The sequence below is a fragment of the Suricata suricatta genome, chromosome 2 (assembly GCF_006229205.1).
Source record: "Suricata suricatta isolate VVHF042 chromosome 2, meerkat_22Aug2017_6uvM2_HiC, whole genome shotgun sequence".
NCBI classification, from domain to species: Eukaryota; Metazoa; Chordata; class Mammalia; order Carnivora; family Herpestidae; genus Suricata; species Suricata suricatta.
Window position 1 is genome coordinate 137,499,868 of NC_043701.1, and position 26,660 is coordinate 137,526,527.

General features: G+C 39.7%; 1 protein-coding gene across 2 annotated transcripts in view; it reads left to right on the plus strand.

Annotated features, from left to right (window-relative positions):
• LRMDA (leucine rich melanocyte differentiation associated) overlaps nt 1-26,660 on the plus strand; it is a 721,100-nt gene that overhangs the window by 506,823 nt on the left and 187,617 nt on the right. For both annotated transcript variants that reach the window (XM_029932012.1, XM_029932013.1), the window contains exon 5: nt 11,014-11,098. In XM_029932012.1, the coding sequence (XP_029787872.1) occupies nt 11,014-11,098 (85 nt within the window). The remainder of the gene's footprint in view (nt 1-11,013; nt 11,099-26,660) is intronic.

Below are 26,660 nucleotides of genomic sequence, written 5' to 3' on the forward strand. Positions count from 1 at the left end.
AAAAGGGAATCAGGAAGATTGGCTGAAACAAATGTGAACAATTAGAAGTTCATTTGCCTCTTTCAAAGGATGAGAACATTTAAAGAAGGGTTCAGAGTCCAAGAATTACAGACTCACGTTGTGTTTTGTCAAACACGGTTACCTGTGAATAAGGACTTGACAACAGGTAATCTATTTCCCTGATGTTCTTAGAGATTTATGCTGTGGAGTGGATCAAAACCCTGTATGTGACCCTGTGCGTAGCCCAAGAATGCACATATCCTATTCATAACCGTGTACTACCACAAACGCGGCAAGGCTCACGTTTCTCTGGCATGTCACGTTCATGCCAGTGTTCTCTGTACCTCAGTCAGATAGAAATCAACAGCAGACGAAGATTTCTTGCATCTTATTCACATTTAAATGAAATTTCCCATGCTTTTATTTTTTCTGATGTAAAGAATGAATTAAGATTAGAAGGCCATCAAGGCTGTACTTGTCTTGTTTACGTTTCCGTCTCGCATTTATGACTTTCTCTTTTTGCTAAAAAGATCCGTAAATTTAAAAACTCTGCATGTATCTCATTAAAAAAGTTTCCTCATTCTAGCAACACTCAGCAAATCTCCAAAGAATGCAAGTTTAGTACATAAATATTTTAAGGCCCCATAAAATTGGCAGTGAATATTTTTTTCCCCTCTAAGACCATGTTCATCTCATTCCAATTTACTACCACAATTATATTTTCCAAAGCAGCTTTTAATACAATACACAATTATTTCTTTCAGGGTTACGTAGGTCACCTCATTAAGCCTGCGAAGATCAGGCCTCTTGTGATCCCCACAAATATCCTTGCATTTATTCCTAATTAAAATGGCCTTCCTAAAGTGTCTCAAGTTTATCAATACAAATAACAAGCTAAGCAAAATAACCGCATTTGGAAAGTTAGCGGGGCAAGGTGACCTGGTCCCCCACTTCTCCGAGCCAACTGTGGTGTGTCCGCAGTGGTGCCCTGCCACCTGTTGGCTTTGCTTACACATAACAGGATATTGATGTCCCTCACAGCGGTGCGGTAACCCTCGGTGACCCCTGTCCCAGTTCATCACCCCGGAGAGAAAGGAGGAGCTGTTCGAGAATTCCAGGCCTCCTGATTTCCCCCATCATTCATTTCCTTGACCACATGTTTCTTCTACTAATGCTAAAAATTTATGGCTGAGCACATTAAGGGCAGTACAAGTCCTTCCCTTCTTCTGGATTATTTCAGAGTTTCCTGTCATAAGGAAATCCAAGACAACGTGTCCTCAGCGGATTGTGTGTGACAGTGTCTGTTTCTATCTCAGGAATCTGAGGCATGATGGATAAACTGTCAGTTTTGAAGGATGATGTTTTCTCCATATTTCCATTATGAACTGGGCTGTCATCTCCTAATAAATTTCTTGCATTGGTATCAATTTATTTTTACAAGCAGAGGGTCTGATGTATTTGGGAAAGACACTGACAGCAGATCTGGCCTAGCTTGACAGAGCTGGCTCCACCTCATTTTGGAAAACTACTTTGGTTCCAAGGACAGAACTTGACCCGCAGCCCTCGAGAATAAAAAAACAAAACAAAACAAAACAAAAAAAAACAACTCTGTGAGAGGAAGAGAGACACATGAGGCAAGTTCCTTCTTTTAAGCCAAAATAAATCAAGCCTGTAGGACTACTATGACATAATATTATTTCTAAGACAACCCTACAAACACAGATGAGAAATGCCATATGTAGCCGTTTACTATAGACAGCTAGACCATCACAGTAATGCGTTGAACCTATGGATGGACTTACAACAAAGCTTTAAAGCTCTCCCTCCTTTGCCTTCAGAAGGGATCTCAGTACTGTGTTTTCTGCGTGACAAGTGAGGAATAAAGTCCAATCGTGGAATCATAAGAGAGGCTGTATTACTTCATGGTTAAGACAGCGGCCACTGGAGGCAAGCTGCCTGGATTTGTATCCTAGCTCCGCCATATAACGGTAGCTTTTCTCACTCAGAAACTGAGACCGTGGTCAAATTCCTCAGTTTCTCTGGGCCTTAGTTTTCCTCATCTGTAACCGAGGACTAGGAGCTACAGCTGCCTCATGGAAATGTTGTAAAGATTGAATGAAATAAATGCAAAGTATTTAGCATGGTCCCAGATACAAAGTAAGCACGGATATGTGTTAGCTCTTTGACCATCATCTTCAGCCTCAAGTCGTAAGAGCATGACTACTGTTATTACCAGTTTATAGCTGAAGAAAGTGGCTTAAAGAGTGTAAGTAAATTGCCCAAGGTTGTACAGCCAGATGGAGACTGGCTCTAAATCCTGGTCAGTGAGGCATCTGAGCATAGACAACCGGGAAGTAGGAGATATCCAAGTTGTAAATAAGTCAAGGACAGAATCCTTGAAGCTTAATTAGATTTTTCTTACTATCCTTTCCATTCCTAGGCCATAAAATAGCCCTTTTCTACATAGCCCCACACTTAACGAATGTTACATGCAGTGGTATGCTGGTAAAGGTTTAACAACTAGCTCTCTGGGAAAAAAAAATTGTACGTGTTTATGAATACACAGTTCTTGTAATTTTTAGGTGCTTAAAGAACGAGTAACTCACAGTTTATAAATAAAAATTAAATAGATAATACTTCATGTCGTAAATTCCATTCAGCCAGTTCATCCTCACAGAATACTTTTGATTATTTTGGCGAAAGTCTCATGTCCTAAGGTTATAGCTCGTGAACAAGTGTAGTTCTGATATGAAATATCAACAATTTTCCCTTCTTGCTAAATATGTCAGAACTTCCCTCATTTGTCAGTGACATGGACTACATCTTTACTAACTGGATAACGGGTTTTGAATAATGGAAGAATATTTCCTCACATTTTTATGCTGTTCACACATATTGGCTACAGGTGCAATATACTTTTTTTTTCTAAGTAGGCTTCAGGCCCAGTATGGAGCCCAGTGCGGTTCTTGAACTCATGACCCTGCTGAGATCAAGAACTGTGCGGATATCAAGAGTCAGACGCTTAATTCACTGACCACGCAGGTGCCCTGAAGGCACAGTGTACTTTTAAGTTTAACCTGCATCATTAACATTTTTCTATTACTTGCTTAAGTTTAAGAAATCAATAAAATAACAACTCAATCCCTAATCTGTAGCACTTGGCAACTTCTGCCGTGATACGCCCGCCATGGCAGTGTCAGGCTACTAAAGTGACATCACTGAAGAGCTGGAAAGAGATGTGAAGTAACACAGCATTCTATAGTATTTCCACTATACGGATACAATAGACACAACTAATTTAAAGAGCATATATAATAGTAAAATTTTGTAAAATAATTAGGAAGTGATGAGTTATGGTATATATTGCCTTTTAATATAATTACAAGTGTATGTCACTTAATTTTAAATAAAGATTGTGTTAAACAACCAAAACACAGGATTCCTGAAAATTTAACCATTGGTTTTTATGAGCTGCCACAGTTTGACTCCAGACCCACTGGTTATGTCAACCCCAAGTGGCCGATGAGATCTGAAGCACCCCGTGTCTACATTGCATAGTCAATGAGTTGTGAATAAATAACTTTGTGGTTTTATTTATATGCCAGGCACAAAACATGTTGCATATTAACATGAATTGAATCATCTATCACTACAAATATATTAGCCACCTTAGTGTATATACTAAATCCAGGAAAGATTTTTCAGATACCCTCAAGCTTCAAGTTCATTGTACAGTTTTGGGACTCAGGCTATGGAATCAAGCAGTGTTGGTCAGAACTCCAAATACCACATAGAGTAGCTGGGTGATCTTGTGCATGTTATATAACCTCCCTCAATTTCAATCGTCTTATCTATAAAATGATAATAATAATAATGGTCCTTGTATCGTAAGGTTGTTGAGATAGTTAAATTAAACTCTGTGTGTAAAATGCCTGCATATAATTAGCGCTCAAGAAATGAAACACGCGGGGCGCCTGGGTGGCTCAGTCAGTTAAGCGTCTGGCTTCGGCTCAGTTTATGATCTCACGGTTCGTGGGTTTGGGCCCCGTGTTGGGCTCTGTGCTGACAGCTCAGAGCCTGGAGCCTGCTTCTGATTCTGTGTTTCCCTCTCGTTCTGATCCTCCCTTGCTCACACTGTCTCTCTCTGTCTCTCAAAAATAAATAAAAAACATTAAAAAAAAAAGAAGTGAGACACGCACACATTCATATATACACTCATTACTTGGAAGTTATAATGTTTTATATTCTGATTGTGTTCTGTGTTTGAATATAGGACAAAAACTAAATTTTCAGGAAGGATTAATAATGAGAAGCACATTATTAACTTGAGTTTCATCATATTTCTGTGGGCGAAGATGAATATTTGTTTATAGACAGGATATTTCACTTTTGAAATTACCCATACTCTTTTTAGTAAATTCTCTCTCATTCAATGGTTCAAGAAGTTCCTGTGTTAGGGGCTGCAAGCCGTTTGCTCTCAGTTTGAGTGTTGGCCCCTGTGCCCTTGAAGTCCCTATTCCTACCAGAAAGGACCAGATAAGGCCCTGCTGACAGTGACGTGGGACAAAAGGGAGTGATGGTCAGGAGAGGAGTATCGTGAACTTGGACCCCCCAGTGCAGACCTGGCGTGGAACTGGGGAAGCGCGTTGGCTTTGGGAAGCTTTAGGCTTCTGACTTGGTTCCTAATCACACTGTGGACTCGAACTGTACAGTCTTGGACATAAACTTATCCTGTTTCTCTATTTTCTCACTTCTCAAATGAGAATAACAATAGGACATACCTCACACACCGCAAAGTCATTAGCACTTAGGATATATTCAGGAAATATTAGCTCCTGTGCCTCATTTTGCCTCCTTTCTTTCAAATTCCCTTCTAGTTCCCCCTTACTGCCTAATATCCCTCCCTCATTGTCCACTTCTCCTCCCTCCAGTGGGAGAGATTAGAGAGATACTTGATGGAAAAATACATTGTTTCATATCTGCCCTGATAAATAGTTAGGATTTTAAGTATTCAAATTTTAAATATTTTAAATTGCAGGAAACAATGGCACAAATAAGTTGAAAAATCAAGTCACTCTAAATCACATTAACTAAAATCTTTTAATCTTTGCCTATTAACTTTTACCTATTGTTAATTTCATATCATTAATAATCACAGTGTTTGTCCTCTTTTAATATTTACTGTGTTCACTTAATATTATATCATAAAGATCTTGGCATGTTTCTCCCTTTTTCATATTAGAGCTTTATTATTTGGTTGCCATAAGAAATTATAACTATTTCCATAATGCCCAATACTTAGATTTTTATTTTTCCTTTTGCCAAGTGGCTGCTAAAAATATTTTGGAAGCTACTGCTCCAGATGATCTGTAAGGTCATTTACATCTCTTATATTCTATGATTTCATTATTTATGAAATAGCCCACAAAATGCCCAAGCCATAGTCTGTTCTTCCTTCCTCCCTCCTTCTCTCCCTCTCTCCCTTCCTTCCTTCCTTTCTTCATTCCTTCCTTTATTCCTTCCTTTTTTCTATTCCTGGTTCTTTTTTCTTTCCTTCCCTACCTCCTCTCTCCTTCCATAAATATTTACAAACTACAACTCTGGGCTTGATGCCATTTTAGGCACTGGCATAATTGAGCTCCATTATATCAGATAGAAGCAATGGGAAGCTCTAGGATGTTGCCTTCAAGGGGCTTCCTTACTTCAGAGCGACCTTTGGCACCCTCCCCCTTCTATGACTGGCTTATAGCCTGAACTAGCCTTCAGCCCCTTCACTCAGCCGAATGCTGTGCTCTTGACCAGACTCGGCCTTTTGCCCTTTTGGGATATTTATTGGTCTCTTTGTTATTGACGCAATCTCGTTTGTACCTTACCGTTTTTTATTCCCTCCTAGTTTCATGACTTCTGGCTCTAACAATATATGGCCTTTTCCACTCCCAAGCCTGTCTGTCATTCCCAACATAATGCATCTGTCATGAAGGCTTTCTATCTTGCTTCACACCAAAAGGCATGGTGCAGTTACCTTGGAGCAGGTCGGAAGTCTCCTTGATCTGGCTGATTCTTTGACTTCTAATTTAATCTTTCAGGTGATGGCAAGTTTTTACCTTTGATTCTGACAACCTACCTCAGACTTTTGTTGTGTTAAATTGCAATAATTGTGTTGCTAGTTTTTTCTCTGACATTAAAATGTTTGATTCATTCAATCACCATGCACTGACTATTTTCTATATTTCTGTCAGCATGTTTGATACAAGGGTTAATAGTATAGTTAATCTCGGAAAGTTAATATAGTTAATCTTGAAAGCTTTCTCTTAATATGAATAAGAAACAAGCAAGGACATAATTACTGTTCCATGTGGTGTTGTGTCATAATAGAGGTCAGGGGCAAATTTCTGTGACAGTGCGGAGTTTGGGGGTCATGCTGATGATTAATAACTACTATTAATCATGATTATCCTTTTTTTTTTGATGAATCAGGAATGCAACTCAAGTCCTTAATTTATTTTTCCTGGGATTCTCAGCACATGGCTTGGCATATAGTAGGTGGTTATTAAATGCTTGATAACTAAATGAGTGATTTTTTTTCTTATGAAAGAAAATAAATGTTTTTAGAAGAGTCAGCTTTATACCACAGTTTCAGGGAATGAATTGTGATGAAAAGCAAAGATTGCTTTTACTTGAAGGAGGCTGACAAATTTCCCAGACCCAGGATCACTTTATGCTGTGTATGATTTAAGGGTGAGTGAGCATGCCAAAGTGCTCCACTTGAGCTGAGTAATGGCGAATGAGTTGTGGAGATGTGGTCTTAGATGGTATTTTGTGAAAAATAGTAGGAGATTTATGGCTATTAACAACTTTGTAGCTGCCTCCTTCTTGTTTTGAAGCCTGCCAAATCACTCCTCCTGTGGTCTGTATCATATTCCTTCAGGGCATCCATGATGTTCAGAAATATCCACTGGAATGCAGGTTTCCATGGAATGTACTCAATGGGAAGGGACTTGAATTTTACATACGCATCTGAGGACATTTGTTTTCTGCAACCACTGAGTGAAATTCTCGCTTTGCAAGTCTCTCATGGAGTATGCTACACTTCTACCGACTCTTTCCCAATGAGGTTGCCAAAGTTCTGTCTTCCTTCCTGCATTATGGAAATTGCAGAGTGCGGTATATTAGTGATTATTATCATTACTGCCATGAGTTTAAAAAGGTATCAGCAACTATCCATTTGTGAGTAGGGGAGGAGGACAGGAACCTTCAGTATGCTTTGATGAATCTTTAGGCAAGAGAACTTGCCAGGCTGGCATGAGCATTCCAAGCCTTGGTATGAAGGGGGTACCTATTGACAATTATTTATCAGCTTTTTCTATTCCATTGTCATACTCAGCAGCCTTAGGAAGACAGAAATGGGGACATTTCATCACAGAAGGTGAACCAGAAATGGCCTAAATTCATGTTATCCATGTTGTGTGAGTACTGGGAAATTGTTAAAGGAATTTCCTCTCATTATGGGTTCATATCACTATAGAATTCTATGGATCAGAGAAGAAGTAGGAATATTTGGTTTTTTTTAATTTTCTTGTTTAATTTTGAGAAATTTCAAGAATGTAGAAAAGTTGAAAAATAATGAAGACCTTTAACTAACATATAGAATTTGTATTTTCTAATATATTGACATATTTTCTTCCAAGTCTTACTTTAAATAAAATAAATAAACCTTATATATATATATATATATATATAATGGAAGCCTTCTCCATCTTGTTAGCCCCAGTATGCTTTGATGCCTTCTAGCAGAGGCAACCATTTTCATGAATTTAGTGTTTAACTAGTATAATTGCTAGGTGTTTCCATACACATATGTATATACTTATACATACATACATATGACCACATATGTCAATTTGCAACTTGTGTTTTCACTGTGTTAGATTTTATTTATTTATTTATGTTTTCTGTGTTAAAGTTTTAGACCTATTCAACTAGAGATACATAAATCAGGTTTATTGCTCTTAAATGCTAAATATTATTCTGTCATACAAATATACAACATTTTATTTACCCATTTTCCTCATTGACAGGCATTTGAACTATTTCCAATTTGTTCTTTTCTCAATAATCATGTAATAAACACTCTTTTATGTTCCACTTTATAGACCTGAGTGAATTTTTCCATAGTGTATACATTTTAAATGGAGTTGCTGTACCAATTTTCAAATTTATTAGATATGGCTGAATTACTCTCCAAAGTAGTTGAACCATTGTCCATTCCCACTGGTAAGGGACAAGTTCATTTCCCTTCATTCACCTTAGCCCTTGTTGTAAGACTTGAAAGTTGGCCAATATGGTGGGAGGAAAAATTGTATCTTCTTTTAATTTGCATCGCTCTTTGGATTAGTGAATTTGACCTTTTTCTTTTTCATTTATTAATCACTGAGGTGTTCTCTTCTTTGAATTTCCTGACATTTCCATTGTTCATATTTCTATTATATTTTGAATTATTTGGGGACATATGCATTCCAGATGCTAATGTTTTATTGTAGCAGGAGTGATTTAAAAAGTAAAATGTAAGAGTATAATTCTCTGCCGTAGGTAGTTAGGAAATTTGGCAAGGACTCAAAGATTTGAGACAATTTATGGTTCTGAATATTCAGATTTACCCAAACTTCCCTTGTTCCCATTTTAGGCATATCTTCTTAATCCAGATAAAAGGAAACATATGCATTTTTTCACTTACATTTCAGTCATTTCATATTCAGTATGTTGCTTCAGTTTCAAGGGAATTTCTTTATTTGGGACAGGTAGAAGACATTGTCTTATCCACTTGTTTCATATAATAATCATGCTATTCTTAATGTGCCTGTAACCATAATATCCAGAGAACAAATGTGTTGATGACTATTGAAAAAAATCACGTGAACTTCATTTCAATAAGAGCCAAGTCAGAGAACTGGTATTTAGAATCTTAATTTGTCGTAGATTCCTTAAACATCCAGCCGTAGATGCTCCACCAATGGTTTGAAAAGTTGTTCTTTTCTGGGGTTCTTTTCCATGACTTGAGTTTATAAATGGACACCGAGAAGAACAATAATTAAATGCTAGGCATAGAATGGTGACTGTAAAACAGCACTCAAGCCACCCCGATTTTGCTTTGCCTACAATTGGAAATAAAGGTAAATAGCTGTTTTACTCTTGGTTATAGAGCTCTCATGTTTTGCCCAGTCAGAGGTATTTGCTGAAAGGTAGTTTCTTCTGGTAATTTTAGGAAAAGCTGTCATCAAATTGTCAACAACCCAAATTGAGATTAAATGCACTAAGAAATATCACAATATAGCAACCTAAAACTCATGCTGGAATTTTGGGCCTTTTTAGCATGGAGGTGAAACAGAAACATTGACACAAAGAGAAACGATGGCCTTTTACTAAGGAAGTATGGTAGATCTGTGGAAGGATGGCCCCCATTACTTCTCCCCATATATCCTGCCTCCAGCATTGAATAGGTGCCATGTTCAGAACACTGTCACTGTGTCTCATTTATCATGTGGGGATTGCAAGAGACCCTGAATGCCAAATGGAGGGACATGTGCTGACTTTCGTATTTAAAATTAAATCTAATTTCTGCAGTATCCTAAGTATCTAGTGACATAGTATCTAGCAAGCCGTACCTACTTTTTAAAACATTTTTCTTAGCGACTGAACTTTGCTCTTTCTGGACCCAGTACCTTTGGATCAAGATTTAAACACCGCATATTTCCCTTGGAGCTGGAGTGAAGTAATGCTACCTGAAATCTGTCTCTACCTTAGGGACACAGCTTCTGATTTTGCTCCATTCAGAACTCTTTCTGTAAGTCTCCACTGAAAGCTGCTTAATCAAACATCTCAAATGTCAGAAGCAGGGTTTAAAGGGTTTTTCTAGCAAGTAGGTCTAATCTCCTACTTAGTTTTGATTCCTATAATGTAGATAATCTCTTTGGAGAAAAGGCCTGCTCCAAGCAGAGCAAATATATCCCATAGAATGTATTTCCTATTCCAGAAAGAAAAATGTTGCATTAATGAAATTTACTTTTTCTTGAAGCTTGGAAAGGTTGTAAGCTTAGGATTTTGATCCTAGCAGATGTTCCTTTTTGGATATTAAAAAAAAAAGTAGTATCTGATTCAGAAGTCTCAGTAAGACTTGCAGTAGTGATGCTTCTTGCTGTAAGTATCCGCATTCTGAAAGGGTCAGAAGAGTTTGGATTCTGAGGGACAGCTGGTTCCACAGCCATAGTCCTTTTTTCCTGGCTTCATCCTCATGGTTGTAGAGTTACTGAAAAAGAAAGGTAGCACTTCTTACCCATACAGATGACACTATATACAGTTTGATGATTAAAGAGCTGTTTGTGTACAAAAAAGCCCCATCTTCATAGATCCAGTTCATCTCATTTTCTTTTAGGCTTTGGAATGGCTAAGTTTTGTTGGTAACCATTATGTACCAAATTTCAGATGAGCTTTTCAGTGTGGTTGTTAAACTTAGCCAGAAGCCCGACTATATGGTACACAATGGTACCAATATCCATTGGGTCATGCTACTGAGCTTCTCTGTGTCTCCGTGCCACTGGGCCCATGTAAACCGGCCCTGTTTTTCACCGTCTACCCTGGGGCAAAGTCTAGCATCTTCACTGATTTCCATAAAAATCTACTCACAGTGAACTTTGGATCTGTGGGAAGCACCTGAAGAAGGCCTCTGACCTTCACCCTCTCTCCTTCCTCCTCCTCCTCTCACCTTTCAGTTCAAGACAATAAACAAACATTCCCTTGTTGCAGAGCCCTTTTGCCTGTACTGAGCCTCCTCAATGCTTCCTATGCTACCCTACACTCACCAGAACATTATCTCAGCACAGAGAATTCTTGCTTCATAAGAAGAGTCTTGGTTGATAATATTTCCTCCAGACCCAGATCCCTAGGAGTCATGTTTAGTAAATGAAGGTATTTAGTGGTTGGTGTTACTTCATCTTGACATGTTCTTTTATTACACAGGTTTCCAGTGACCACGTCGAGGCCTCTCCAGAGCACCACTATACACCACTTCCTTCTGCTTCCAGGGATCTCACCAATCACCGAGGTAAGAACTCAGCTTTTTATTGCTCTTAGTGGCTGCAGGGAGGGACACTTGGCTGTGCAGAGCTCTGGGCTCATTATTGCTGCCTCCACACTTTAGAAGGAACGCAGTGCTTTTCAAGGCCTTGATGAGAAAACCATACCTGTCAAACCTAGCGATTTTAAGTCATATTAAACAGAATTTAGTGGCGGTCTACTGGGAAGGCAAATAAATCCATGCTGTAATATAATTTTGTGATTTGATTTTTTTCTTTAAGTAAAGAGATTATGGTACTTAAAAATTACTAAGTAGATCATTACCTGCAGCAAAAGTGATGGAAAGAATTGAGAAACTCACTAATATTTGTAAAAGTATCATTGTTTGGAGAGAAGAGTTGAAATCTGTAATTTTAAAATGAATGAACTCTATGTTACAGCTGAAAGGAATTCCAATTTACCTAATAACATTGCCCAGAATCAATGCACTGCTTTTCTTAAATTATCAGATCCTCAAAACATTAATTTGGCTTACCCAGTGTTTCCAAAGACTTGAATTCTTATCACCATCTCTAGAGTCCGCATGGAATATAATTTAAAAATGCCTCATCCTTTTCCGGCTGCTTAGGCCAAGGACTCTGTGATCACCTTTGTTGGAACTGGAAGGACACAAGGCCATGTGGTGTAACTCCTTTACCCCTTTTATCCTGGTTATGACTACTGCCATGTTTCCTAATTGTGACCCTGCCTTCCAATCATAAGAAGAGACTTTGACAGCATTCCGTACTTTAAACCACATTTTCCCAAGCAGAAAATTCCCCTCATATGCAGGGAACACTGAATAAGGACTATCCTAGCTCTGTTATCCCAGCTTTTTTGCAGGATGGGTGGGTATGAACAAAGGCTATAGAGATGCCCAGAAAGGGGTGAAGCTGGTGCTCTGAGAAGACATGTGGGCTCCGGGCAAATGGCACACTTCTGTTCTGCGCAATGATCAAGAGTGTGATGCAGGATTCCAGGTGACTGTGACTTGGATCTGTGTTGCCTATTTGTTGTCTGGGCACAGTAGGACTATTCTACATTTGCATATATTTTGGTTCAATTAGAATTCTGTTCATTAAGTGTCAGTTTTGTGGAAGTCAACTTTGCTCAAAGGCTGGTAGAAAAAATAGCTACCCACATGCCTTATTTTGATGGCCATGAATAGATTTCCCTCAATGAATGCCCTTATGAAAGTCTTGAACATATTCCTTTAGAGACTGGGTTTTTTTTCGGGGGGAGGGTTGGGACAGGTGAGGAGTTCCTGTAGGCAAATAATAATACCATATCTAGACAGAATAACCATTTAACTCTAGCCTTATATCCTCATGGATTTATTTATTGGTTTCTTATATATAAATAAAAGTATTTTTAATCTGCAGACCATTGAATTCACTGCATAGGAACTGAAGTCTTCGAGCCCTCAAGCCCACTTATAAAAGTTGATCTAGCCAAGAAATTGAGATTTCATAAAAAAAGGACATGATCAGATAAATGATAATCCCCAAGAACAGGACCATTTGTCACTGTAAGAGTAAAACAAAAAATTCGAATCTTAAAAAAAAATGAATATAAGACTACAAGTCGTGAAGGTATGTGGAGCAATATTTGGAATATGGAAAACTGTACAAGGTGTTTAGAGTTAACACGGGCACTTTGATGATGCAGAGTCTGACATTATGGGAGCATTGTTATTTATTTATTTATTTTTAATTTTTTCTTTTTTTAATATAATTTATTGTCTAATTGGTTTCCATACCACACCCAGTGCTCATCCCAACAATACCCATCAGCTACTTTCTCCTCTCCCCCACCCGGGAGCAGTGTTGTTTAAAGGACCCAGCAACAGATACCTCAGTTTTACTGAGGAATACCTTATCCATTTAATTCGCTGGTTGCTTGATTAGTTCTAAGGACCTGGCAGTTGAAAAAAGCGAGTCAGCATCCTGAAATGGTGGCCAGGTCTTTGGGTCTGTGGTCTTGTGGATACCAGTAAATAGAGAGAGAGCCAGAGAAGTTCGTCAAGGCTGAATTATTACTGGGCTGATCCGTGTAGTGAAGAGACGTGACTGATCTGGTTTAGCTTGACATGAATCATATGATAACAAGAGGGGAAAGGCGGATTCTTCAGCACCCAGAATGAAACTGCTTAATGCCACTTTGCTTTTTCATATTTAGGTTAAAAAATTATTCTATTTTTTTTCTGATCATACAAACCACCCAACTATCTGAGTGTCATTTGTTAATATCTTTATGGAAACAGCTTACAAACCTTTATCCAGAGAGGGCTTTTTCACATTGTGGAGGCAAATTGCATCATTTCTTTCCCCACTGAAAGCCTCCATGATTTCTGAAACTTGGTCTATAAAATCTTAAGTGGATGTTCTATTTGCAAATAATTTTTGATTCATCCAGTTCCCAATCTCTTTTCATTCCGCACCAACAACTACATAAACTGGCGGGCAGTAGTTCATGTGCAAATTGCTATTTTTCTGTACATGCCATTTTCCCTTTGCTTGTCCTTTTATGTAACTTCCAATGTCGAGTCAGATAAACCCAAGATTCATGTCCTAAGGACTGTAGATTCACATGCAAAGGAAATCTGGGCCCAGAATAATTATCAGAGATGGGGACTCCATTTTTCCATTTGTAATTTACAGCTAATCCATGCATCATAGGGATTATAATGCACAGTACTTTTTGCCTCTTATAAGAAATTGTTTCTTATGTTGATTTTTCCTCTTCCTGACATGCTATAATATTTGCCTCTATCTCCTTAGTGCAATTGTTTATATTCTGCTTTGTGTGATAGAGGTGAAGTGTGTGTATGTCTTGAACTTATCATAAATGAAAGTTCTCTGAGGGGCAGTACAGATTCAAATCGTTCTTCTCTTTCACATCACTGGCTCCTGCTCATCCTTCAGGTATCAGCTTAAATATCACTGCTGTAAGGAAGGCTTTTCTGATCCCACCCCACACATTCATAATAGGTCACTGTTCTTTTATTCAGGGATTGTCTTCCTGGACAGGCTGTAAGCTCTTGGAGGCAATGGCGGAGATTGTGTCTCTTTGCTCACCACTATGCCTGCAATGCCTAGCACAGGGCTTCCTGTTGAATAGAAGCTCAGTAAATATTTGTTCAGTAAATGATGAGTGGCAGAAGCCCAGGGGAGCGTCAGTAATTTAGATGCCTCTGTGAGGTAACTTGATGGTGTCTGAGAAAGGAAACCCATCTTCCTTTGGGAGTGAGGGATACTGGAAGGAAAGGCCAGCCTTGTGGACCTCATACCTCAACTTTCTTGCTTTCACAACCCCAGATCACTGTGGTTGGAGCCACATCTATTGGTTCATTGCCAGACAACATTTTGGCCACATTGTATAACTTCCAAGTAGATAATAATGTTTATGTCATAGTTTTCATGTTTTGATGGTAGGAAGGAAATAGGATGAATTGAAGCAACTCATGGAATTATTTTACTAGAACAGGAGCTTCAAAGAAGGGGCTGGACTTGCAGTGAGATGTAGGCTGTGATATAGATGTGGTTTTAGAATGGTGTGCCTGAATCTGAGAATCCTTCTCTAGGTCTCACTATGTCTTTAGAGTGCAGGGACCATGCAGCTGTTTCAGGAATCCCAGATGATACCTAGGGGCGGTCTACTTACTATATCCTCCATTGGTATCCACGTTATGAGGAGTGTTGAAGTGTTAGAAAAATGTTTCTTTAAATATGTGCATAGGACTTACACCTACCTGCCAGGCATTGCCACTCTTTATCTGGTAGCTGTTAGAAGTGGAATTTGCATTTATATAGACCACTGTGTCTTTGGGGGAAAACATTTCTATTTAGTGAATAGACCATATCATCCTCAAGACAACCCTATAAAGTAGGGAGGTAAATATTATTATCCCCATTTCACAGAGGAAGGCGCCAAGAACTTCTGGGGGAGACTAAGTCACTCAGTGACAGAGGCAAGGAAAAAAAAATTCAGAGTCCTTGAATCCCAGGCCACCCCTGACATGTCTTCTTCACACAGGACACATGAAGCAAATGCAGGACTGACTGTGGCATTGTGCCGGAGGGAAGAAGAAAGTATAGGAAGAGAAATGGCCTGGAAATGCCCATTGCCACGGGTGGATTCCCAAAGCCTTTACTAAGGCTGTAGAAAAATATTAAAGTATCCTTGCTTATTTCTGTCAAAACAATTGTGTTACTCTCCTTCCTTCCCTTCTTTTAAGTTACAAGTCTATAAATTCAAGAGCAGAGAAAGTTTGAAAAAGCCAGGGGAAAATGCTATGGCATCAGTGTGAATTCATATAGGAAAATAGAAGGCCCACTATGTATTCAGGGACACATAGTGGATGTCCGGAGAGGCTTATCCAGTCAGGGAAGACCCCATTCAGAGTCCCAGCCTCACATTAGGCTGGTGATCCTTGAGAGCTTGCGGAAGTTTCTGCACATGTCAGGAATGCCTGGGAACCTCCTACTGACATTCTCTGTGTGCAGTGCCCATGTGGGAGCGATACTCAAGAAGTTCACTTGGACACTGCTTCAAACATTAGAACTACCCAGTCATTGCCCCACTCCCTCTTTCTCTCTGGATTTCCAAGTCGTACTCCAGTGTCTCTCTTGGGCCCACTCTAATGTAGAATCGTGCCGCAAGCGAAGTCTCAGAAATGCAGTTCCTAGTTCCTCCTCTAAGCTGCAGAGAAAACCTTAGTAGAGTGTGGTGGTGATGCCAGGTTAAAACAGACGGTCCCACACATACGCCACATCTGACATGGCCAGTAGCTATATCACGCTGAAGGCCCCATCAAGGTGCATATGTGTGCACACTTTACAGAGTTATTGCAAGTCTAATGAACATCCCTGAATTAGTATTTTTCCCTGATGCTTATACAGTCTTGAAAGTATGCCATAGTTACCTTTTTATATTAAGCATTGGACTTTAAGTGTATGAAAGAAAGAATGCAGGAAACCAAGAGGAAATCTACAAACACTTGCTTGGAGATGGTTGCCAGCCTACTTCTGCCCAACCTTGGTAATCCTGCCATTATTTCTGACACATTTGGTAAGTGTTCATCCTCTTCTCCAGCCATGGGCTTGGTCTATTTATGTTTGAAATTGATTGCTGGGACTGCTGTCAAGTGATTTACATAGCAACTCATCATAATTAGTTATCATTTGCAGTCTCCTTAATGTGTGTTACATTTTATGCTTAGGAATTGATTTTTCTGTATATCTCCATGAAGCAGTTCAATGTGTGCCATCCAAATAAGAAGAAAAAGAGAAAAACTGCAGGCGTTTTTTCATTTTTATTTTTTAAACACTTTTAGCATGAGATATCATAAAATATGTTTTCACAGAAGCCGTAAATACAGAATGTTTTGCTTCAACTATTTAAATAAGCCAAAGTGAAATGAATAGGAGGAAAATGAATGAATGTGTGTGAAGATGTGCCAGTGTAGACAAAGATGTTTGGAATGGGGAGATGTTGGTCAGAAAACCCGCATGCCAATGAACAGAATACTTTCAGGAGGGCTCAAGATGGGGCTGCTTGATAACCAAACTGCTCATTACAATTTGTTTTATGCTTAGAGGATTTGGAGGCAATCTGTCTTTTTCAGACAATTTTCAAGTTTTTTTTTTATAGTCCTACCATCTTACTATGTCATCCCACAAGGAACATGAAAGCTAAGTAGGTTTGCTTGTTATAAACAAAATCTACACAGAATAATAGCACAGGCTCAGTGAAAATAAATACATTTATTTAGGTTATCTTAATAGGTCAGCATCAAGGTGTCTTTTTGCCTATTGCTTGTTGGTTTTCATTGACCATTTAAAAAGACAAAATAAGTAATCTGATGGTTATGGTGACCTTGCAAGGTAGGTCCCACCTGAGATCAGAGCCTATAACTACACTTGATCTTAGCCAAAAGGCCGAGAAGCCATCAGACCCTATGACTAAAGCAGCCTGCTAATTTATCGCTTTCTGTCTTCCAAAATATTTTGATTAGCTTTTCAAGGGAGCTAACTATTAGTTGATTTCTCAAAAAACATGAGTGAGTCATTGAAGATTCACAGAAGCATGGCAGATCCAACTCTTCCCCAGGGAAAGTGTATTGAAAACTGTGAAAGAGAGAGAGAGAAGAAAAAGGAAAAGAAAAGCACCTTAGCAATCGCAAGGACGGCCTCCTTGCTGACAGAGATGTGTTTCTTCTGTGGGTCCTGCTGTGAAAGTGCATGGCCTTGGCTCCCTTCTTTCAGACTCCATGCCGTGGCTTTGCCCTGGCTGCGTAGGGGAAGAGTGTGTTGGTTCCTTGTGCAGAGCTATTATTAGCATTTTCTAATTATGTAAAATGCTTCCTCTGATGACATTTCAACAGAACCTATTACTTTAGTTTTTTTTCCTTCATAATGCTTTTATGGGCTTATAATCTTGGTGGAATTCTCAGATGCTGAGAGATGCTAAAGTTTCCTTTATTTAATCGAGGTGACTAGTGATTTGACAGTGGTGGTTGACAGGTTTATTTTATCTGCGTGGCAGTGGGAGTCTATTTTCAGTGTGTGCGCTCTGTTCCAAAGTAAAAGGACTTTACTAAGTGCTGAATAAATTGTACTTTCCTTTGATTCTAGACCTTGCTGAAATGGTTTAAAAACTCTAGTCTGGGTCATCAAATTCATCTCTCTGCTGCTTTGCAGGGTCAATAGCTTCACTCTGTACCGAGCGGGGCTGGGTGGATTGGAATGGAGGGTAGTGTAGATTAAAACTTCCGCATATATATAGATAGATGTGCATGTGTGTATCGCTGTCTGGAAAGGTGGCAGTGATGGAAGAGCAAGCCAAGTGGAATCTGAAGATGGATGAATCCGTTTGGCTATTACCAAGACTGGCATGGACTTCAGCCAGGAACTTTAAGCAACCTCCTTTAAGCATTTGAAATCCATAGGGGTCCATTTCCTATCTTTTTTCTCCAAGGATGATTTTTCATTTGCAGTCTCCATGATTGCTTTATTTCTGCTCTTTGGGCAGAATTGTTGTGCACTCATAGACACAGAGAGTCTACGAATTTGGCTCTTCTGTTCGAGCGGCAAAGTAAGGAGGGAAAAATGGAGTCCTGCCTTGTATTCCCAAAAGGAACAAACTTTACTTTTGCAAGATAAGAGATAATCCTTCTCCTAAAAAACGGTCCAAATAAAAAACGATAGTGAAGGGGCTCCTGGGTGGCTCAGTCGGTTAAGTGTTTGACTCTAGATTTAGGCTCAGGTCACGCATTATCTCAGGGTTTGTGAGTTTGAGCCCCTCATCAGGCTCTGAGCTCTCTGCTGTCAGCACAGGACCTGCTTGGGATTCATTCTCTCTCTCTCTCCCTCTCTCTCTCCCTCCCTCCTCCCTCCCTCTCTCTCTCTCTTTCTCTCTCTCATCCTCTCCTGCTCTATTTCTCTCCCTTTCACCCCCTTCTCTCTCCTCTCAAAATAAATAAACAGTTTTTTTTTAAATGATGGTGAAAATGTGTCCCTCAGTCTTAAAAATGGAGAGTCTGGGCTTGACAGGATTGAAGATTCTAAATGTCTTGAAGTTTTAGAGTCATGGGCTGTTTCTAATCCCTTTCACTACAAGTGAAGAATTGAAACATGGTCAGATATGACTTACGCAATGACAGCTATTGCTCTGAGAACCTTCATGTAAGGAGTCTTTCCAGAATCCACTGTCTTTAACTTAGCATCCACTGTGTACAAAGTATATGTTAAGGTTTGTGGGAAACTGAAGAATCGAGAGCATGGTATCTGTCTTCTAAGGATTTATGGTTTGATTGAGGACATACCAAAATGAAGCAATGCCAACCAAACTAGATATTATATATTATATAAGTAAAAATTGCCTTACTTAGTAAAAGCCTTAAATGTGTACATGTTTAGAAAAGTTGGAAATCGATAAAGGCTAGACTAGTCATGGATGGCTGTTTGGCAGATGTTGGCCTTGAAGGACAAGTAGGACGTTTGTAGATGGAAGGCAGAAGAAGGATATTCCAGAAAGAAAAAAAGGGATATGGGCAAAGAAGAAGCACACACATAAGAATAGGTAGAACTGGCTAGAGGCAGGGACCAGGTTTTGAAACAGTCAGAAATAAAGTTACGTTTAGAGGATGGATCCATATTATGGCAGGCCTTGAATAGGCAGAAGGATCTAGATTTGATTATAAACTGTGCTATGGGATGATTAATCTTCAAACTGCATGAGGGAGGAATTGGAAAGAAAAGAGTCTGGAATTGAGGAGGAGACTGTGGGATGGCATTGAAGTTTTAGAAGCTTTAGATTTCTTGATACCAGGCTATGTAACTGCAGACTGTACTCGCTCCAAAGAGTAGGTCCCTAGCAAAGGTAATTTAGAAAACAAGTTGGTAACAGATGAGGAAGATGGCTGGGGCCAGGGCATTGCCAATGGAGCAGGGAACCTTAAGGCCACTGTGGAATTGTTGTTTGAGGTTGCTGATGATTTGGTCACAGTATCTCTGGCTCAGGCATCAGACAAAATGGCTGGTCAGTGCCTTTCCTCCTCAGATTATTCAAAGTATTTCTGATGTTGGGTTTCAAAAGGAAAATTTAGAGCCCAGCATCAGTTAGGATAATGTTGAAATAATCTAGCGTTGATAATGAAGACTGGAGTGGCTTGCTGGTTGGAGGAACAGAGAAGAAGGGTAGGAATATGAGAAACATTCTATAGCAAATGCCATAGACTGAATTAATGACTGACTATGTTTAGAGATAATACAAGAGAACAGAAGGCTGCGAGGACCCTGGCAGGGTATGTGAGAAGCTGTGGTCTCTGTCTGTATCCCACTTCTTTCTTTTCCTTTTGCAGGATGCCCCCCTACCACTCACGCATAAGCTATAATCTAGCTTCTTAAATGGGAGTCTGCTGGAATTAATGTAGTGGATCTCATAGCAACAGGAACAAACATACAGTAAGCAGGCAAAGCAGTCACAAGAATTTGTTCTCATTCTGATCTTTGGCTCCAGAAGAGCTGCATTCTTTTTTTTAAAAAACTATTAAGTGCCCAGATCTTGGGTTTCTGGAAGGAGAATAATGTGAAGCCAATGGTTTTAGTCCAGCTTGTTCTCTGCTCTGCCCAGCATTCACCTCCCCATCCCGGTTCTAATTCATTTGTTTTCCTATACCTTGTAGAAAACTTTACCCCTGCCCCAGGTTTTTCCTCATGTAGAGGTTTTACGACCTTTTTGGAACAAATAAACAAACATCTGGAATCATGTGGTACATTTAATTAAAAAGTTTGCATTTGGCCAGAAATGGTAAAAGCATGAAAAATGGCCTGTCGGTAAGCTCAAGAAGGCCAAACAATGACGTTGTTGGCTGCAAACGGATTGAAATTGAGTGAGGTGAACACCTGCTCAGTTCAGCCTGCTGTCCTCCAACTTCCCCCTCCCAGCCATTAATATTTACTGCTCTGGTTCTTTATCCATTCTAATGAAATTTTTGGTTGGGGCTGGTCAGGGGAGAAGGTTGTTACTTTTCCAATAACCTCGGATTTGTCAGGATATGTGTCCTTTATAAAGGGTGCAATATTGGGCTTTTTGACTTTTCACTTCCCTTAATCAGAATTCCATATGCTTCAGGTCACTGCAGAGGCCTGTTTCTGTTTCTTCAATCAGTCAGCCAACCACGTTTTCTTTTTCTTTGAGGAGGAACCTTGCACTGGGGATTGTGGGAGATGCACAAGAAGCTGTGGGCTCTGCCTTCAGGAATCCTGTAGTCTAATTGTAGAAATGAGATTCAGCACACAGAGAACAGAGGTCAAGCTACAAGAGTACAGAGGAGGGAAAGTGAGCGAACAGCAGAGGGTTGGGATGTAGCCTTGGGTGAAGAGAAGAACTGAGTTGAAAGCAAATAGGTGAAAAGAGAAAGCTGGGTTTATCATATCACTTGGGAGTGGCCATTTTTCAGTTCTTTCTGCTCTGGCTTGAGTCTGTCCACTCCCTCCTTCCAGTCGTCTAAGAGTGCTTTCTACTAATCACCTCTTCTAAACCTACAAACCAAGAAAGACAATGTGTACTTGATAGAGAAATGCAGTTTCAGAGCAGGTCCTCCATTCCCTGTCTCCACTCACACTTCTACCTAATTATTGCTCCTATGGACTGTCAATATGAAAAATTCTAAAGCCACCCCTGGAATGAAACCATTTGTACAGGTGATGCACCTGGAGGAAGTCTCCCTGGGTGGTTTCAGGGTGTGAAAGAGAACTTGGGAAGAGACCAAGTGGAGTTCTTGTTTAATTTCTGGCCATAGTCCAGCTGAGGGGTGTGTGAGAGAAGTAATCTTAAAGCAGGGTTAGATAGGATGATTTTACCTTTCTAAGGGGCTTTTCCTTTAGGAAGCATGTCTGTAGTGAAGTATGTCTGTTTGCATATTAAGAGAAAAATGTTCAAACGATCTGGCTTTGCAGAGTGTAGTGTGCTCATATGTCTTCTACTTGAAGATTTATACCCAGGATGAAGTTATGCTAAGGAAAAGATGAAAACTTTTTTTTTTTTTTTTTGTAGGGAATACAGTGGAAATAGCCGGCAGGGCTGAACTTACAGTGGGTACCATCCAGGTTGGATTGGAGAAAGGGATGAGTATTGTTGAACTGGAGTGTCAATTGGCAAGGGAGATTGGGAACTCACCATTCCCCACAGGCTTTTACTGAATGCTCATCTGTCTTTGGGAGTTGAATAGTGTAGCCCGGAGAAAGTAAAATGAAGCATACAGCTTTCAAATCCAATCAGGATTTGAAAGCCAGACCCAGGGTTTTCCATATCTATGCTAGTTTGGCTTTTTCATAAAGTAAAAACAGGGTTTCACCTTGAGCCCTTTGGATTTGTGCAAGCACAGACAGATATAAGAACATGCTGGAAAAACACTCCACTGTTGTCAGAGGCGTTCTTAGTCCTCAACTCTTTATTATTCTTGTGCATCTGTTTCTTTAAATACTCTCTGCAGAAGCATTAGCATGAAAATAAAAGAGTACAGCAACTTGGAATTTTCCATTTGTAGCTTCCTTAGTCTGTGGGGTCAAAGTTCTATCCTCAGGGATGCTAATGCAAACTCTATGTGCTATTCCAGGGCAAATGCTCCTCAACTAAAAAGACAAGAGGGGGTGGGGAGCCAGGAAAATAATGCAAGGCTAATTCCTAAACACAGCCTGCCTAGAGATTCCAATTTAAATTGTAGCTCCCCTACGCTTATTCCTACCCTCCCCCAAAGAAGAAAACTTTTTTGTGTTGTAAGGACAGACATCTGTGTAAGAGCAATAAAAACAGTCTTCTCTCTTGTGGATTAGCTCTTTATTCCTTTATTTATCTTGCTCTATTTCATCAGTTTCTCCTCAATCAGGAATAGTCAAAGAGGATAAGATGCAGTCCCTTTCTTTGTTTTTTATTAAGGTAACTCGTATAACCATCCTACCCCACAAATTTTCTTCTCAAAAAGAGCATTCCTTCTTATGTTTTATTTCTCCTTTTCTTCATCTGCTCCTTTGGAATCTTTCTGTAACTTCATAAGTACAAATAGCCACGGTTTCCTGGAGAAGAGGTTAGGCGGAGCAGTGAATGGTGGCATATCTGCAAGGGTATAAAGCACCAGGAGAACAAAGGCAGCACAAGGAACATGTTCTCCTGCCTCTTTTTCTTCTTCTTCTGAGTCCCTAGATAGTTATTAACTCATGGGCCATTTACTGAACACATACTGTGCGCCAAGGACTGCTCTTGATGTGGAAAACTGAATTTCCTTACTGCCTACAGCCCATTGACAAGTCCTTGAAACAGGCGGAGTGACATTCCTCTAGGAACTCTGTTCCATCAATGATGGGCAAAGGGCAAAAGGCAGTCTTACCTAGGTTAACATTATCCCGAACCCCCAGGATCCTGTACGTCTACTTTAAACATTTTAAAATCCCTTTGGAAACTTCCTTTATCTCTACCCCAACCCCCATCCCCAAGATACAGGTTGACAATCATAATCCAAACGTATGGCCCACTGATATAAATCTGAAAGGTCTCATGACTGAGGTTTTACTGAACAGTAATAAATGACCTTTTCCTAATAGCTGCTAGCCCCTCAAGGTCCTGGAAACTTTGCTTCCAAAATTCCTTAGAGACTTACACTATCCCTGGCTCCCTCCTAACTTGAAGATATATAATCAGTCACTGGCCACAACCCTAGTGCAGCTCTTTCTGCCCATGGATCCTGTCCCCTTGTTGCAGGATATTTTACCTCATTACCTGGGGTTTGGTACCTTACTGCTTTGAATAGGTGGACACAAATGAGGAGCAGGCAAAAGTTTATTAGAGTATAAGATCAGAGAGTGTAAGTATAAGATCAGAGTATGAAAGCTCTTTTTACAGAGGAGGGCAATTGAAAGTAATTGCCTGTGACTATAGGCAAGGGTCCTTGTTTTGGTCACCCATCCCTTCCCTTCCCCTTATTCCTTCTCAGGTTCTACCCTTATGGCTTGATAACTCTAGGTACTGGGTTGTCCATTCCTGATTGGCTTGATTCCATTGTGTGAGGAGGAGTTAGACTGGTCATATCATTCCTGTGGGTCATATGTTTTGTAGTCTACTACTTATTTTTAGTTTGGCCTTTTGTCAAATTCCTGAGGGAAACCCAAAGGGGAGTAGCTGGAGTCTGTTACATTCTTTCCTTTTATTTTCTTAATAGTTTATTATCAAACTGGTTTCCATATAACAACCAGTGCTTCTCCCCACAAGTGCCCCCCTCCATGACCATTACCCCCTTCCCCTCTCTCCCTCCCCCTTCAGTCCTCAGTTCATTTTCAGTATTCAATAGTCTCTCATGATTTGTGTCCCTCTCTCCCCCCAGCTCTCTTTCCCCCTTCCTCTCTTTATGGTCCTCTGTTAGGTTTCTCCTGTTAGACCTATGAGTACAAACATATGGTATCTGTCCTTCTCCACCTGACTTATTTAACTCAGTGTGACACCCTCGAGGTCCATCCACTTTGCTACAAATGGCCATATTTCATTCTTTCTCATTGCCATGTAGTACTCCATTGTGAATATATACCACGTATTCTTGATCCATTCATCATTTAGGCTCTTTCCATGATTTGGCTATTGTAGAAAGTGCCACTATGAACATTGGGGTACATGTGCTCCTATGTATCCACATTTCTGTATCCCTTGGGTAGATCCCCAGCAGTGCTATTGCTGGGTCATAGGGGAGTTCTACTGATACTTTTTTGAGGAACCTCCACACTGTTTTCCAGAGCAGCTGCACCGGTTTACATTCCCACCAACAATGTAGGAGGGTGCCCGTCTCTCCACACCCTCGCCAGCATCTATAGTCTCTTGATTTGTTCATTTTAGCCACTCTGACCAGTGTGAGGTGGTATCTCGGTGTTGTTTTGATTTGTATTTCCCTCATGATGAGTGACGCTGAGCATAGTTTCATGTGCCTATTGGCCATCTGGATGTCCTCTTTGGAGAAGTATCTGGTCAGATCTTCTGCCCATTTCTTCACTGGATTATTCGTTTTTCAGGTATGGAGTTTAGGGAGTTCCTTGTAGATTTTGGATACTAGCCCTTTATCTGATATGTCATTTGCCACTATCTTTTCCCATTCTGCCAGTCACCTATTAGTCTTTTTAACAGTGCAGAAGCTTTTTATCTTGATGAGGTCCCAATAGTTCATTTTTGTTATTGATTCCTTTGCCTTTGGGGATGTGTCAAGGAGGAAATTGCTGTGATTGAGGTCAAGGAGTCTTCTTCCTGCTTTCTTTTCTAGAGTTTTTATGGTTTCCTGTCTCACGTTCAGGTCCTTTATCCATTTTGAGTTTATTTTTGTGAATGGTGTAAGAAAGTGGTCTAATTTCATTTTTCTACATGTTGCTGTCCAGCTCTCCCAACACCACCTATTGAAGAGGCTGTCTTTTTTCCATTGGATACTCTTTCCTGTTTTGTCAAAGATTAATTGGCCATACACTTGTGAGTCCAATTCTGGGTTCTCTATTCTATTCCATTGGTCCATGTGTCTGTTTTTGTGCCAATACCATACTGTCTTAATGATGACAGCTTTGTAGTAGAGGTTGAAGTCTGGGATTGTGATGCCTCCCATTTTGGTTTTCTTCTTCAATATGACTTTGGCTATTCGGTTTTTTTTTTTGTGGTTCCATACGAGTTTTAAGATAGTTTTTTCTAGCTTTTAGAAGAATGCTAGTGAAACTTTGATGGGGATTGCATTGAATGTGTAAATTGCTTTGGGTAATAATGACATTTTAACAATGTTTATTTTTCCAATCCATGAGCACGGAATGTTTTTCCATTTCTTTGTGTCTTCTTCAATTTCCTTCATAAGTATTTTTAGTTTTCAGCATACAGGTCTTTTACATCTTTGGTTAGATTTATTCCTAGGTATTTTATGCTTTTTTGTACAATTGTGAATGGGATCAGTCTTTTGATTTCTCTTTCCATTGCTTCATTTTTTGGTGTATAAGAATGCAACTGATTTCTTTACATTGACTTTTTACCCTGCAACATTACTGAATTCATTGATCAGTTCTAGAAGGCTTCTGGTAGAGTCAATCAGGTTTTCCATATAGAGTGTCATGTCATCTGTGAAAAGTGAGAGTTTGACTTCTTCTTTGCCGATTCTGATGCCTTTTATTTCTTTTGTTGTCTTATTGCTGATGCTAGGACTTCCAACTGTGTTAAACAGCGGTGGTAGGAGTGGACATCCCTGTTGTGTCCCTGATTTCAGGGGGAAAGTTCTCAGTTTTTCCCCAATGAGGATAACATTAGCTGTGGGCTTTTTGTAAATGGCTTTTATGATGTTTAAGCACCTTCTATCCTGACACTCTCGAGGGTGTTTATTAATAAGGGATGTTGTATTTTGTCAAATGCTTTTTCTGCATCTATCGACAGAATCACATGGTTTTTTTCTTCAGTCCATTTACATTCAGTGTTATTACTGAAAAATGTGGGTTTAGATTCATTGTGTTCCCTGTAGAGTGCATGTTTGTAGTGATATCTCTTGTACCTTATATTCCTTGCTACATTTCCCTCATAGAGTCCCTCTTAGGATTTCTTGTAGGGCTGGTTTGGTGGTGATGAATTCTCTCAACTTTTGTTTATTAGGGAAAACCTTTATCTCTCCTTGTACTTTGAATGACAGGCTCGCTGAATAAAGAATTCTTGGCTGCATATTTTTCCTGTTCATCACATTGAAGATTTCCTGCCATTCCTTTCTAGCCTGTCAAATTTCAGTAGATAGGTCTGTAACCACTCTGATAGGTTTCCCTTTGAGTGTCAAGGCCCTTTTATCCCTAGCTGCTTTCAGAATTCTCTTTATCTTTATATCTTGCCAATTTCACTATGATATGTCATGCTAAAGGTCAGTTTACGTTGTGTCTTAGACGAGTTCAGTATGTCTCTTGAATTTTAATGTCTTTCTCTTTCCCTAGATTGGGGAAATTTTCATGTATAATAAGATCCAATACCCTTTCAGGACCTTTTTCTCTTTCTTCCTCTTCAGGAAC